Source organism: Cariama cristata, unplaced genomic scaffold (genome assembly GCF_000690535.1).
Source record: "Cariama cristata isolate BGI_N322 unplaced genomic scaffold, ASM69053v1 scaffold13446, whole genome shotgun sequence".
Lineage (NCBI taxonomy): Eukaryota > Metazoa > Chordata > Aves > Cariamiformes > Cariamidae > Cariama > Cariama cristata.
Genome location: NW_009621683.1, coordinates 39,410 through 55,972, shown reverse-complemented (window position 1 = coordinate 55,972; position 16,563 = coordinate 39,410). Strand labels below are relative to the sequence as shown.

At 38.6% G+C, this 16,563-nt stretch overlaps 1 protein-coding gene across 1 annotated transcript in view; it reads right to left on the bottom strand.

Moving 5' to 3' along the window:
* AKT1 (v-akt murine thymoma viral oncogene homolog 1) overlaps positions 1–16,563 on the bottom strand; it is a 66,556-nt gene that overhangs the window by 16,492 nt on the left and 33,501 nt on the right. The window contains exons 3-9 of the mRNA XM_009702073.1: positions 11,499–11,610; positions 8,564–8,711; positions 6,582–6,713; positions 6,350–6,415; positions 4,584–4,652; positions 3,739–3,864; positions 2,303–2,431 (exon numbers count right to left, since the gene is read on the bottom strand). Of these exons, the coding sequence (XP_009700375.1) occupies positions 2,303–2,431; positions 3,739–3,864; positions 4,584–4,652; positions 6,350–6,415; positions 6,582–6,713; positions 8,564–8,711; positions 11,499–11,610 (782 nt within the window). The remainder of the gene's footprint in view (positions 1–2,302; positions 2,432–3,738; positions 3,865–4,583; positions 4,653–6,349; positions 6,416–6,581; positions 6,714–8,563; positions 8,712–11,498; positions 11,611–16,563) is intronic.

The window sequence follows — 16,563 nt, the reverse complement described above, 5'->3', positions numbered from 1 at the left end:
AGTGATCACACAAAACAGAGCAATGGTGTTAGTATCAAAAATATACCGTAACAAAAAAGGTATTGCACTCATCCGTGATTTCTTGCAACACGCAGCATAGCTGGGGAGCAGTAAAGTAACAAGGTCATTTCACTTAAATTAAAGGATCATCATTTCTTAATGAGCAGCTCTAGACTGCTGTGAGATGGAATTTGAAAGAGAAGGCAGAACAGCTGTAAACATCACAGCCATCAATGCATCTGACACATCAAAGTTGACATGGTTCAGTCAATGTCATCCATGCACAAGATTCCAGTATGAACCTAAAAACAACGATGCAACAACTGTACAAACACGCAGCTATGCCGGATTTAAGTTACAAATGCACACAAGAAGATTGAGACCCCTGCTTTTAAAGATGTATGACCTTACATGCACAGAATATCGCTCGTGCATAATTTCCAGATTTTCTGCATCCTGTCAACCAGATGACAAAAGTCTCCAGAATTTCACATTCCAACTCACAGATGGGATTTGCAAGTAAGGGAGAGAGCTGGGTTAATCAAAAGGATTTGTCCTTCAGGGTTTTGGATGAGCCAACTCATCATAAATATTATAAAGAAAAATAATAGCAAATAATATAGAGCAAAGAACAACATAACACCTGCACAGGGAATCCCCACATTCCCAGTTAGGAAAAAACAAAACCAAAACAATAAATATTTTTAGTCTCTTCATAAAATCCTTGATGAGAAACTGAAGTTCAGCAACTGATTTTAAGAGAGAAGCTAAAATAAAAGCTATATTTATGAATAATAAACACTCTGTCATGTTGCTAATTACTCCCTGCATCAGTAAATCTCAAATTGTGGTGCGTGGACCCCAATTTAGATTCACTGAAAACTTCTGGTGATCTATGGAGAGCTGGCAGCTATCATGAGACTCACTCCACCTCCTTGCTGCAAGCTACTTTGACAGGTACCCATGTTCTTCATTATTACAAAGAGATTGGAGGCCCTTAAAAGCAGCTAGGACTTAAAAAAACAAACAAACAAATGTCAAATAAACAAAAAAAAAACCCACCAAAAAAACCCCAAACAACAGCACACTGTCACCGCTGTGCAAGCAGAGAGCACAAAAGCACTCATCAGCAGAGACATCAGCTCTCAGTAGAAATATTCCTCCTCCACTTCGGTTTTCCATACTTTGTACTTCTCCATACTTCAACTCGAGAAAGGCTTGCAATGCTCAAGTCTCCCATCTCAGAGAAAGGCTGAATCCTGGCTGTGCCAACAATATATAATCTGCCGGCAACCCAAGACTTGCTTCTGCCTGTGCTCTGAGCTGGGTGGAAGTCTTAATGCCACGGGTAGCACAGCACCCACTGCAAGGCAACCAGTCCTTCTGCCAGGCACACCACGTTAACTCAGGCTCAGTGCCCTACTAATACAGCAAGTCTGCTTCCAGACAGCTCAGAGCGTGGGCAGAGAAAACTAGCGTCTGCCTGAAAAATACCATGTATACATATATCCTCTATCACACAACTTCACTTTTGATCTGCCTGTAACTAACTCACAGCTATAACACCACCTGTGTTGCACAACTCTCAGGAGGAGTATTTCCAGAATGAAAGTTGCAAGCACACATTTGCATTTTGCACTTAAAAAAAAAAAAGTAGTACAAAAAACAATAATCCCAAAACATACAGTTCAGGGACTGAGATCCTCTGCTTGGATTTATTTCCTCTGAAATTGAAAATTTCAAATTAACATTGAGAAACGTCTCATGCTCTTACAGTCACAAAACAGTCAGCACTTTTAATGCTCACGACACTAAACACTGCAGAAAAATCTTGGTCTATCCTGTTTCTGAAAACATGTCACCTTACACTGTCTTCAAAACGTAAAAGAACTGGACAATATTTTTACTACTTCAGCGAAGTCTTGTTAATAGCTTTCAAATAGGCCAACACACAGCAAACAAATTGCAAAACAGTCACCAATCCATCACGTAGTATTTGAAGTGATTTTAAAGGATTTTTTTAAAATTAGATTTCTGACACAAGAAGCAAGCAGTGTTCCAGTAAAATGTAAATATATCCTGAAGTGGAAGGAAGATACTACCCTGCCTGAAAATTATCATGTATCATTATGCTAAAGATATGTCCCAGAACATGATGAATAAAAGATTCTCAGTATGTGTTGTTATACAGCAATAGTTACTGTATGAACACATTATAGCACAGGAATTATTCTGTCTCACTACTGCTATCACGGATTGCATTTAAGAAGATAATTTAGTACAATAGCCAACATAAACATACCTCTGGTGCAAGATACTCCGGAGTGCCACAAAAAGTCTTCATCGTTGCTCCATCTTTGATGCCTTCTTTACATAGTCCAAAGTCTGTTATTTTTATGTGTCCATCTTTATCCAGCATAAGATTTTCCAACTGAGAAGAAAATCAAAATGAAAGATTATTATTATGTATAACATACACTGCTCCTGAGCAAGTCAATGAAAGACATGAATTTGTGCAGATCAGTTTTCAACCTTGTTTTCACTGGGGTCAAAATGATAGTAGCTGCCAAAGCACGTATGATGTAAATATACATTTATATCACTTTCCACAGATCTTTAGGGAACATTAGGTAACTAATTTGCAGTCTTTGAGTAACCGATCATATATACAGAAAGAACGCAGAATGCAGACATTGTATTTATGCTTCTACAACATTATCACCAACAGAACACCAGCTCTTTTAAAAATATATTAAGTATTCCTCTTCACACAACTTCATCCCTGCTTTTACTCCAAGTGATTTTATGAAATAGTCTGTACCAGTAAAGAATAGGAAATAAAACAAAATCAAATGCAAGGCTAAGGAACCACTTCCAACGAGACCCTTTACATGAGAATCTGTTTATATATTTACTCAGCACATGGAATTCATCCTAGCCTGCGCCACTAACTTTGAGAAAGTTATGCAGATTTCAGGGCAGAGTTTCTACTGTGTATGAAATCAAGCTCACTTTAAAAGGAATCCTGGTAACATAGGAGACAAAATCTAATCCCAAAATGACTTTGATGTAGCCTGAAAACATTACACAGCATGCTTCATTTTAGATTGCTCCTAGATGAACTACCAGTATCCCCTCATCCTCTCCTGAAAACACTTCTCAAGGGAAAAAAAAAAAAGCGCCATTGTTGCATTTTCCTCAAGAATTTCCCAAGTTTGTTTACCCTGAGATTTCTTGTTTGGTCAGGTTTTTTTTTTTCCTTCTGTGCTTACCAAACAAATAAGCAACCTGAAGCTTATCCAAATTTCTAACTGCAAGTAGGTACTATGAAGATAGTGCTGTGCAGCACATTGCAAGGAAGTGCAACATCCACACACTATGAATTTGTATCTAGCTGATAAGGCTTGGGCTGAAGAACCCAGGATTATGTTCCATCACACAGAAGAGCCAGCAAGGTTTCTCTTAGAACATAAGCAGGCAAATGAAAATGCAACCGAAGTAGCTCAGTACCCCTTCATGTTCTCTGAAATGCTGCCAGGGTCCTGATAAATGCATTATACAACCTCTTAGACTATAAAAGTGTTTAGACATCCTGTAAAGTCAAGTCCAACAGCTGTAATAACTGTTATGTTAAAGTTCAGTCAGAAAATGCTTTCTTAGTTCAGGCTCATTTGCTTTTGTGACTAACAAACAAAATGTCAAAACCCAAAAAGCCTATGAAATTATTTTTCTACATACCTTCAAATCTCTATAAACCACATTCTTCTCTGAATGCAGATAATCCAGTGCTGAAACAATCTCAGCTCCATAAAACCGAGCCCGGTCCTCAGAAAAGACACGCTCTCTTGACAGATGGAAAAACAACTACAAGAACAATAATTCGTTACCTTTAGATTGCACATGTTTCTGAGTTATATCTCACACTTCACAGGCCATCCTGCCTGGAATGTGATATTATCTAAGAGAAAACCCATTCCCATCCTCATCCAGCTGTGTTCCCAAATGTGTTAAAAAGCATCATAAATTAAATTACACAATTATATCTCATATTCAGATGGACAGTGATAACCAGTTTGTGTGCTATACATTCTTGTATGTACAGAAAATTATCAAAAATCATTTTGATTGAACTACAATTATGTATTAAAACTACAGCTTAATGCATGATTTAGAGACATGTTAATACTCCAGCTTTTCCTTCTTGACTAACAGTAGTTTGCTGTTTCTAGTTCTCCCTCCAAAGTAACGCATGCTCACAATATTCATTATTATGTTAAAAGCTGTCTGAAGAGCAACCAGAAAGCAACCTTGCCTTCTTGAATTACTAAATGTCAGATTACAATATGTTGCTGTCATATAACATATAAACCTATACCCAAAATCTCTATTCTCTAAAAATGGAGTTAAGAAAATTAAGAGTCTTAACTCTTAATATTAGTTAAACCTACAAACAGCTCTGTTTAACTGGGACAACTTGGATTTATTAGAATTGCAAACATGGATCTTGGCTAAATAACATCAAGCAGAATTAGTAGTAGCACAGGAAAATCCCAAAGTATTAAACATTATTAGATTTCCCTTACCTCCCCTCCATTAGCATACTCCATAACAAAACACAAGCGATCATGTGTCTGAAAGGAATACTTTAAGGCCTGAAACAGATTTAAACCAAAACTTAGAAGACAGATCACACTGACAGTTATAAGAGCATTTTTAATAGATTTTCAGAAACAGACAGACATGAAATTTTCTATTTTAGTGGACTTTTTGTCCTTGGATCTTACATAATACTTACACTTTCCTGTTGCAGCTGAGGACTGATCCACCGCCAACTTATTTCATTAAATAAATTTAATAAAACACTAAAACAATCCCGTGCAGAAGTGATTAGTAAAGCCTATAATGCTGTGAAACAAAGTCCTGGTCCATTAACAGTGATACAAAACGTACCAATAGCAGTTCTGAAGTTTCCTCCCCAGGCCACAAGCCCCCCCCGACTTTCATCTCACAGACAAGAGGCCACAACCAAACCCCAGAGCACAAGGTTTTACCGCACTGGCTACATGCCCTCTTATATGAAACACATATATATTTACACACATCAAGCCCCTGGGCTCTGCCCTGCTGCCTGCAACTGCTCCCTGTTGACAGCCTGCCAGAGGATTGAGCAATGCTGTCAATATCAATTTGTGAGCAATTCACAAAACAGACGGGATGGAGGGTGTGATGGAGCGTCACAAGGTGCCTTTGTACAGTCCTGTCACATGTATTCCTGTGGCAAAAGTAAGATCAACTTGTTTGCCAGTGTCTTAACTCTTTTGGTCATAACCCAGTCTTGTAGCTGACTTCTCAAGACAGCCCTTGTTTTGAATATTTGTGTTTATGAAAGCATTAAAAAGAAAATACTGCATATGATATCATCGTCTTCATGACTAGGGGTGGCATTTTTAACCTAGACTTATTTTTGCAGAGAAAGGGAGGATCGGGTTTTAGACAGGTCAACAAACATTTACTGATTATACCCAATACAGCCAATATTTACTTCCAGAGGCTACACTTAAAAGGTATAAATTCCAGCTAAGCCCTTGTGTACCTGAACAAAGGAAACAACTGGGATCCCACACAGGTCTCTTAGAAGCCTTAAGCGGTTGGAAATAATTCAGAGCCAACTTGTAATAAATACTAGAAACAAAATCTTGAGGTGGAACTTGGGTATCTGAACTCAACTCAAAGAGACTGATGGCATTGGAGGTCTAAACTGAGAGCACGGTTTGATTTTACAGCTAAGCCAACCCAAAAGGAAAGCAGCAGATAAAGCATGGTCCTGCTCTTCCCTGTCCCATCCCACATGCTCCCACCACTATCCTTTGACTGCTATTACCACTGCTCCGATTCCATAGTCAGCTGCTTCTGGGAGTTTAAAAAAAAAAAACAAAAAACAACAAAGGCAGGCAAAATTAAGGAGTTTTTCCCCAACTATATCTTCCTGAATTTGTTTGTCACAAGATCAGGATCAACCTGATCTCTGCTACAAAGAGGAGACCAAGCATTTGGAGGACAAAGAAAGCAGATATGTCTCTCAGAGATAGCAAGCCATTAAATAGATGAGCCATAAAGTCAAACCACACCTTGAAACACTGTCTTCAAGAAGTACTGAGGACCTGCTCTGCAAGAATCAGAAGACTTCAAAAAGAACTTTAATTTGTGCTTCCCAAAAATGGAAGGGTATAAAAATACACAGCCACTCTGAAAACACAAATCTCAGATGTATTATATAAATAACAAAAAATAAGGAGAGTCTTGGTTGTCATGATGTCAAGTTACACTCAGCAAAGGGAGAAATGCTTACTGTTAAGAATGGATGCCGTGAGTTCTGTAAAACACGGTTTTCTGTCAGCGTGTGCGCTACTTCATCCTGAAACACAAGCAGAAGGAAATCAGCACAGTGATTCCCCAGATCAGGGGTCCATTTATAACACTAATGGAGCAATTATTTACAAGTGCACAGAGAATCCTTAATATGACGTTCCCAAAGGCTCTATCAAGGATGAACCACATTCCCAAGTTTCCCATCTACTCACCTTTGCTACAATAACCTCCTTCTTCAGAATTTTCATAGCATAATACCGTCCAGTTGCTTTTTCTTTAACTAAAATGACCTTTCCAAAAGTTCCTTTTCCCAGTAGTTTAAGGTATTCAAACTCATTCATGGTCTGTTAAAGATACAGATAAACAAGAACTGAATTACATAAACTAAAAACAAGTATATCATTCTCAGACTAGAATTTCTCATTGATGTAAGAATACATTGCATATGCTGCATATGCGGTTTTTTTAATGCTTTTGCTCAGTAGAATTCAGGAGCAGAAATGATTCTTCCATAAAAATGAACATCAGTGCACTCCCAAAGATAATCAATCAAACTATTTAGGGAAAGTCATAAGCTTTCAATTAACAGAACACTCTTTTTTTTTGACTCAACACTCAACTGTGCAAATACCACTCAAGATAATATTATTAATCCATAGACATTTTGACCGTTTTGTCAGTGCAGACATTCACTAAAAGGTACATGTTGCTTTGATTCCAGGGATTAAACCCATACCTTTTTTCTGATGTCCTCTCTTAGGGGACCAGCCGCCTTCTGCTTCAATGAATAGCACCAAAACCCACAGACAAAATGACTACTTCACAGATTAGTCATTCGCTCTTATTTGTTTCATCATTAGGGAAAATGCTGGGGAAAATCAGAATCTGTTGCAGGCTGAGGATAGTCTCTGTACTGTCATATCAATGGCCATTGCCAACATGGCAATACTAAGATAATACTAAGACTTATCCAGCCACAGGCTACTGCAGCCTCAGTTGGGGAAAAATTTTAAGATGCTCCCAACAGCAAATTTCCTCCATATTCTTCCCTAGAGCTGGCTGAGGAGACTTTCTGCTAATTGTTCAATACAGTTGATGCCAGGACCCCAATAATCATTTTGGTTATTCTCACTAACATGCTCAGAGAAAGAGACGGTTGCTCTCTCAGAAGAACGTGTATATTTGACCAACAAGGTGGTTCCTGCATTTCTGTGAAGAGCTGCTCATCACGAGCAGTATCCATTCAGTCAAAGACAGAGAAGGGTAATGGCAGCTACAATTCAGAGTGACATGTAAGAAGCCACCCACATCCGTCTAAAACCACTGACATAGCACAAGGCTGGCACATATACTTAGTGATGACACAGGTGGCTGGCTATCTTTTTTCTTTAAAAACTTCACCGGTTTTCCCAAAACTGAAACAAACTTATAAAACTAAGTGGGGATGACAATGGTGAGATGAGGACACAAAGAAGTGCCTTGGTACCATTCACAGACATAATATTCACATGATGGAAGGTTCTATCAATTTTTTCTTACAAGAGCAGGTGGGAACGCTTTGGAAAATGGAAACCCAAACAGGAGACCTTGAGAGGGTAGAAAGAAGTGAACAGAGGTTGAAGACAGATATCTAAAAGGGCTCCAAAAGGCAAAGATCACCCCTGGTGCATAGCTCTTTCATGGAAGGCCATTGCTGAGCTGGCTCTGTGCATTCAGACAATGCTGTGCCCAATGCAAAAACCCGAGCTCTAGGAACACTATGGACAGACACTACAGCGGCTGTCTGGGAGTTAGCCTAAATCCTTAATCTGGAGCAATTAAATCCACTGGACCCACCCTAAATCCTGCAAATCCACTGGAATATCTTTGCACCATCTTGCAAAGAGTTTACACAGTCACACAGTCCAGCAGGAGCTATGATTTCAAGCTCTGTATCACAGGAAAAGAGGCAAACCAAATCCAGACCTGAGCTGGCCTTAAAAGCCATCCAGTAAGGACATCTTAACTCAGAACTTCGGTGGACCCAGACAGGTTTTGCCTGGTACCTGCTCAGCTCAGACAATTGTTTCCTCCAGAAGCTGCACCTACAACCAACTGTGTAATTATTATGGCAACAGATGTGTCTTGATGGCTATTTCTTGTCTATATTTGAGAGGACCTAAAGAATATTGTTATTCCTGCTATGCTCACTTACCACTTTGTGTTTTGGCTTTGTCATAGAAACTTCCATTTCTTCAGCACCTGAATTATCACTGGGAGAGCCAGATCTAAAATCCATCATCTCTTCCTCTTGTTTCTTGAGGCTGTCTGCTACTGTTTGGATGGCTTTTGTCCATTCTTCCCTGGCAAAATATAAGCAAAGACATTCATTACTTGTGACTTTAGATTACCGTCTGCCATGGCAAGCGTCACCAAGGAATACAGAGCAACTAATGCTCTCTGATGAATCAATGCAACATACAATGAATTATGTGCATTTTCAAGCTCTGTAAAAATGCATCTTTAAGAGCACATTTAACATATATCTTTATTAATTGTACTAGAAACGAGAAACAACCAAAGTCCTTCCAAGTCTGGATACAAAAGGCTTTTCAGACAACAGAATTTCTAATAGACATTCAGTCAGCAGCTCAAAATAGGGCCTGGTGATATGGAGATTTACATAACAAAAACAGGCTTGCCAAAACCAAAAAGTAAAAGGCTCCCATACAACACAAAGCAATTAAACACAGCTTCTCCATTCCTGTGGTTCTCTGGAACACATATATCCAACTGGTCAGGGCACTATGCCACCTATTTCACATACAAATCCCGAATTTCAATGGCACAGGGTGTTGTAGGAGAAGGTATTAAAGCCCAGGATACTTAGGTTATTCTTCTGTTGTAAAGATGATGACAGAAGTACAGCAACTCCTGTGTAAATTTTAGCAGAATGTCAGCAAAAGCAGTGACATTTTATCTTAGGCACAGGTCTTGGTTACGATAAAGTTTTCACAGCTGTTTCAGCAATGGGTGCTCTAATACTGACCCCTTTGACTCCCATGGAGACCACTTCCACTCCAGTGTCCTTTGGGAAATTTCACACCTTTGGAAACTACTGAAGTGAAAGTTCTTGGCGTTCACTTCATTTCACTGCAAATTTACTGAACATAAAGCATACAACTCGTCAGGGCTTACAGAGTTTTGGGACGGGTTTTAAGGCATACAGGAACTGAAGACATGTTCAGCGGACTATGTGAATTTACCATGGTTTACTATCTTTTGTATCTATAAGGAACGGGATGTAGTGGTTTAGTTGGTATTTTCTAGGCACTAGCTAAACTCTTCTCCCATGGACACCTCAGGTAAAATACTTTGCTACTACAGCAGGAACAGAAGCAGCCAATGCTAAACAACTCTATGCACAATCTGCAATGAAGCCATGCCATCCTTATCAATGTCAAATTTTTCACTGGTTCTATGAAAACAGTTTTTAAAAAACTGAAAGCAAATCATATCTGAACATGTGAATTTCAGTTGGTGATGGATGGAAGAGGCAGATCATTCCTCAGAGGAAGCAAACCCCATGGGAAAAAGTACCCAACAAATGATTCTAATAAAAACCGCACCAATTACACATAAGGTCTTCTCCTGCCCTGTGTACTTTCTGTTTTGGATTTTGCCTGAATGTGCACTATCCAGCTCTGTCTGGGGCAGTAAGGTAATGCTAAACATTCTGAACATTCTCCCAGCACAGACTACTTCATTCACCATCACAAACACATTCCTTTATTCACTAGTAATTTTTCATATTCAGAACGATTACAAGAAGAACTTTTTCTTCTGTATTTTTGTCTCTCAAAAAACAAATGGTTTTAAAGGCACAGAGAAAGCTAAAGGCATATCTACCTTCACATCTCTTTTAAGATTTGTTACTGACTTGGTTGAGATCTCAGTCCTCCTGAAGTGAGTATCTTTGATTTCTGGAAGACCAGAATTTCACCCTCAGCTTTTATGTCTCAAGCATACACAACAGAGGTGACTAACACTCCGAGCCCTGAAATGTCACAAAGCTGACTTAATTGGCTAGGAGGGAACAAAACAAGACTGAAATACAATTTTCCCCCAAGTGGAAACTGTTATTCACTCCCTTTAGGGTCACTGAACACAAAGCTACTAAAAGAAACGAGGACCACATTTCTTTTTCTTTGTTTTTAATTTGATTCCACCTTCTTCTGATCATTGTAATAGAATCAAAGGCAATAAACAGGAACTATCTTTAAATCAGTCCATTCAAAGGCTACAAAAGAAAAAAGCAAAGAATATTAGGTAGAATTTGCTGATCTTAAAAACAAGTATGTGCCAGTATCATACCTAGGGAGGACAAGGGTTTTAAAATACCCCTTCCCCTAGGGCAATGGTACTGGAATAATTTAAGTTCAGTTCCTGAAGAGCAAGTAAATATTTAAATACTCTGTAGTTGTAGAATAGCTGTGCTGGAAAACTGTTCTCTCAGGAGGTAAGAGATCAATTCTCCAATGAAGAGAGCACAGGATGCATGCTCTTAGCTTTGTTTCCTAACAGCTGAAACAGAAATCTGCACCTGCAGCAGATAACTATCACTTTTATTATCTAATTTGCATAAAACATTAGCAATCAGCAATGATACAACTCACTTTTTTCCTTTAAAAACAAGGTGTCTAAAAAGACTTTAAAAGGTCAGTATTTTGATACAACTCAACTTTGCCTGAATCTCTATTTCACTTGTGCTCATCTTTCCAGAAACTCCGAGGTCAGAAACCCTTCATTTCACATACCACAACATTTCCAGTGAGAAATGGACCTTAAGTTTCCAGAAATAACTACCTGTGTGCTGGTACACACCTGCACCTGTCCATTTTGAATACCCAACCTAGGAACACTTCATTTACAAACATCACTCAAAAGCCATTCTCTGAAACTCCCTTTAAGGTACCATTTATACTGGAACATGCACTGAAACTGAGGTGCTCAAAAATTATTTCTCGCTCTTCAGTCTAGGCGTACATCATCTGATAAATAAGAGCTTCAGCAAAGGACTCGCTATTAATGCTGAACACTTGCATCTGCTTTTGCAAGTAGTTTATGTATTAAATATGAATGAAACATACCGCTCCTCTGGAGTCTCCACATGAAATGTTCTTTCAATTACTGTGGTCCACTGGAGGCATCTAATGATAAATGTGTTTGGTTTAGGTCGTTCTGTCTTCATCAGCTGGCACTCTACCACAATCAAGGAAGAAAGAGTCATGGTACATAAGCAGGTTTAAATAATCATTTGTCTTTATTCTTATCTAGCAAACTGTTGCGATTAATCAGCCTTTGAAATCTCTGTAAGTGCTTCTTTAGGAGACTCAAAACCATTTACTGTGTTGATAAAACCAATAAATAGCTTGGGAGATAGTCATCTAAGCAGCATCGAAATCAAATTCTGCTTAGAAAGGCTCCATGTTTGGTCTGCCCATAGAGGTAAGTAGAAATGTGATGTGATGACACAGAAACCATTCAAACTCAGATCCTACACAAAGGACATCCAGAGCAGAGCACATGGACAAAGTCAGCTGATGATGCAACAATTACATCCACTGAAACTAAAGCCAAGACCCCACATTCCATCCCTTTGACTTTCCCAACATAAAACCCTGTCCTTGGCTTTCAAGGAGTTGCTACAAAGCATGTTTGGTCATTTTGCAGCGACCTGACAAAGAGTAGACTCAGCATTTTCAGTCCTCAAACACTAGAGGGAACATCAAACTGCAGAGGCACCCCCAGAAAAGACCCCATTGAAAAAGCCTTCGGGACAGCTGCCACAGAGTCGGATGCTGTACGGACACGCAGCTAACAGCCTGCATCATTACCAGTATTTCAGCACAACCTAAAAAGGCTACACAAGTACAGCTACATGCAAAAACACTGCTACCTTCATAAAAAAGCTCTCTCAGGAGTTGAGCATTAAATTATTTTTTTTTTTAAAATCACACCTACTATTTTAAGCTTCATAGGATGTTATGAGTGTTTATTCTTCAAATTTGGGCCTGAAAATGCACCTGATTAAGGGTACGCTAGCTATACTAAAAGAGAGGATCTGAAAAACAAAAGAAAAACCAATAAAATAACAACAGAAGCCAAAACACCACATTTTTCAGATTTATATTGATAGAAAATCTAATGCTAATTAAACAGCTCCTGTTAAAGGAAAGTAAAATTAAGAAACCAAGTGAGCAGAGGGAGGGGAGAGATAATTGGGCGGGTTTTATCTTTACATTAAACTCTTTTCTTTGCAGTTAATGAAACCACAAGCTTGCTATCATTTGGTCTTCATGTTCTAAATCAAGTTCCAAGTAAATAAAAAGGCACTGTGAAGACAACGAGAAATTTCTGCTTACTGCTAGAGCTACGAACATCCTCCACCATCAGCAATGTGCAAGTTGAGGACAGAATCCGGCCAGAATAACAGTGCACATTACTAAGGCTACACTGGTATCGTTAGGTTAATTTTATTACTGTGAAAATTTAGAATGCTCAGTTTTAAATTCAAGCTCTTAATTAGCACCAAGATAAAATATTTACCGCCAGTGTTTTTGGGCGCCGTTTTTTTGGCAATATATTTCATGCCTCATTTGCTACTGGAATTATAAGCTTTTCAATGAGTAACTTTGCATTTTTCATGACAAGAAAATCTAATTTTTCTTCAATAGCACGCTGAGGTTATACCGCATCCTACTAAAGCACCGCAATTAGATAAGAGAAAGTTTATTAATGAGTCATGAAAAGGTTTTAGTGTGATAAACGGCACTCCTTCATTCACCAAGATTAAAGAACTTCCACACAGCGATGCAGCCGCGCTTGCAGAGTGCCGTATTTAGCCTTCCAGCTACCACCATCCTCTTTTGCAGAAGAGCAATGAAAGCCGAACACAACTGCACGAGCTGGTGCAGTCCAGTAAGCCTGATTCTGATAAATCCAGCTCAAAAGATCTCATTCCAGCTCCTGGATCGCCCACCTTAGCTTAGCTGCTCTTCTTTTTTTTTGTTGTTTGTTTGTTCTGTTTCCCATTTTTGTCTGCTTAATGTGATCAGATTACAGCTGAGGTCGTCCTCTATGAGCCAGCACAATGCAGCCCTAACAGATACTGAATTTGGCTGAAGACTCGAGGAAGAAAATCAGGCTGTTTCTAACCTTGTGCTAATCTAGAGCTGCTCTCCTATACTTACCCAGAAGCGCAACACTGTTAAGAAATAAACGGAAAGGTTTTGCTTACTTTTTTAAAAGAGACTTTAGATTCACATTTAGTGCCTCAGATAAAATTCTGAAGTAATAGCACAGATACTTAAACTAGCCATGAACTCTAAATTTTAACCATTTAATTTCAGCATAATAAACCAAACAAGACATTTTCTGTCATAGAAGGGGACCAATTAAACATCACCACTTTTCCCCTAAATCAGCACTGTCCATTGGTATTTGTTAAGCTTGCTGATCTAGCAATCTTTAAGGCATACAGCAAGATGAATAATAGAGATTTGTCAGTTAATAACCACTATAATTCAAGTATGTCACATAGAAGTGTTTTGTTTAGTGAACAATATGCTGTCTAATTACCCTGCTCAATCATAACAGCACATATCAAGAAATACAGAAGGCTTTACTTTTAAATTGCTTTACCAAAGTGCTGTACTACATAGGTTTCAGAAAGTTTGAAGCTACCACTTATTTCTCCCCATATACAACAATCACATGGATTTTATCAATGAAACAATGAAGCAGTAGGGTTTTTCTTACTTTTAAGACCAACTCTGTGCTCTTTACTGTAGTTGGCAAGCTACAGAAGCACCAAATTTGCCTTCTATAATCATGTACCACAACATGCACCACTACGGCACAGCACAGATACAGATGCTGTGTAATATGAGGTTTGATTCATGGCATGTTTGGGGGTTCTGCTATAAAAACATTCACACTTCAAATACGGCCAACGAAGAGTTTTTCCTGTCAAACAGGCCAACATAAGTACTCTCCATTTGCAACAAAGTACTATAAACAGCAGCCTGTTAAAAATTATTTAAATTGCTCTAAAGAACCTCTCGATTCTTTCCTGGTGTTTGGTCTTTTAAAGTAAGTAGGACAGAGAAATTGTTCCTAACAGGAATAGACACCACAGCATTCAAATGTAAATTACCATTTTGTATTTGAAAGACACTTAGTATTATCCCAGTGACTTTCCAAAATGTCACAATATTTGCTTCCGCAGCACTTAAGCTAAAAGGCAGACTACTTGCAATGAAAGTGTCAAACTCTGCTCCCTATATAATGACATCACACTTAAAACAATAATGTCAAGGAAGAATCCTTCCCATTCCTGTTGGTTTCTTTAAGGAAGGGGATGGGGTGGGGGGGAGAAAAAGGTAAATCAGGCAAGAAGAATGACGAATAAATAAAACTTTGGAAAGGCAAACAGGAATATTATGTTCAAGTGCTCCTTTTCTACTAGCACCACCGCATAGATTTGCCCTAAAACAGCTCGGCATGGCAAAAGCAAGGAGCTGGGAGCCCTGAGCTACAGACCTGGACTAAGGTGGCCCCCAGCAACAGCAGACAAAAAAGTCTGTCCACTAATCTGGCCATCCCATGCCCTCTGACTGCAGACATGCAGTCCTGTCCCAAAAGGAGCACTCACATTGTTGAACAATTATGTTTTCAGCTGTACAACAAAACCACCACAGTCAACCCTCCTTTTTGACAGTCGGAGAAATAATCCCTTCTTTCTAATAGGAATAGCCTCTCTCTCCATGTGGTTTGTCACAATATACTGCTCTTCTCAGCTATATGGTTTTAAAGGCTTATAACCTAATAGGCAGACATACATGATAATCCGAGATTACAATCGGTATGAAGGCTACTTATCTCACAGATTTACAACACAGGCTTTATTGGTTATTTATCTGCAGGGTGTCTGGAGTAGAACTATTTAGGTACAGGCTTTTTTCTTCCTTCTGTCTCACTACTGGTGAAGTACAGAACACAAACACAAATATGACTCAAAAATCACAGTTAAATGCTCAGGCACCATCTTTCAAAAGTTTTGCTTTGGGATTTTTTTGTTTTGTTTTTTAGATAAATCACCAATGGGTAACTTCCAGGAAAAATAAACTCCTTAAACATATCGTTAAATGACAGACATAGATATATGGTTATTTTAAACAGAAAATTGGGTGGGGGAAAAGATATTTCAGGAAAAAAACCGACAAAAACACCAGCCTCTCGCTTCCCGCGGGGGGGGGGGCCAGGAATTTTTAGTTTTCAAAGATGTATCATCAAAACCCTCGCAGAATACAAGGAAAAGGCTAGTGTAGAAGAAAGAAGAGCACATGGAAAGCACACTCTCTTTATTGCTAATACTTTCTCCATACCTACTAAGGCAAAAGACAGACCATCATTAGATGTTATCCTCTTTCACTGTTTTCTCCTGAATTGAATATCTCCTACCTGTCATGGGTCAATAAAATCACTTAATATGAATTTTACACTACAAGTAAGAAAAGTTCCCTAGTCATGGAAAAAAAAACCTTTAACTTGCAAAGATAAAAAAGCCTACATTATTTTACAGCAGAAGAGGGTAAAGATTTAATCAGAAACATGGGACCACTTCCAAAGAACAGACTGACAGAGACAGCCTGCCATCTCATTAAAAAAAAAAAAAAAAAAAATCTAGTTCACTAATTAACAAAAAAGGCAAGGCTATCACAGTGTCTACAAAAAAAAAAAAAGGAAAAAAAAGGATTAATTTTTACAAAACATTTAAGCTAAATTCCCCCCACCTTTCACTGGCAGGAGGCTTCTACAGGCTGTCTCTGCAGCACGAGGCTGCATTCTGGCCTAAGCCTTTTTTTACTCCTTAGCACTGAGCTATACTAAATAATTATCATTAAGTAATGCAGTTAGCAGCAACAGAATGGAAGTGTCCTGCAAAAAGTGCATTTGTTAAAAGCCTCTGGCTACAGATCAAGTACTGAATTAATTTATGAATTAATGGCTTTCTGCTGCTTTTCTTTACCTTCTTGATCCATAAGAAGATACCAGTCTAAAGAGGAAAGTACTGTGTCACTACTGAAATTAAAACACTACGACAATTCTGTCTCTAAAATGAGACAAAAAACCCAAAAGCAGTCTTGGCAT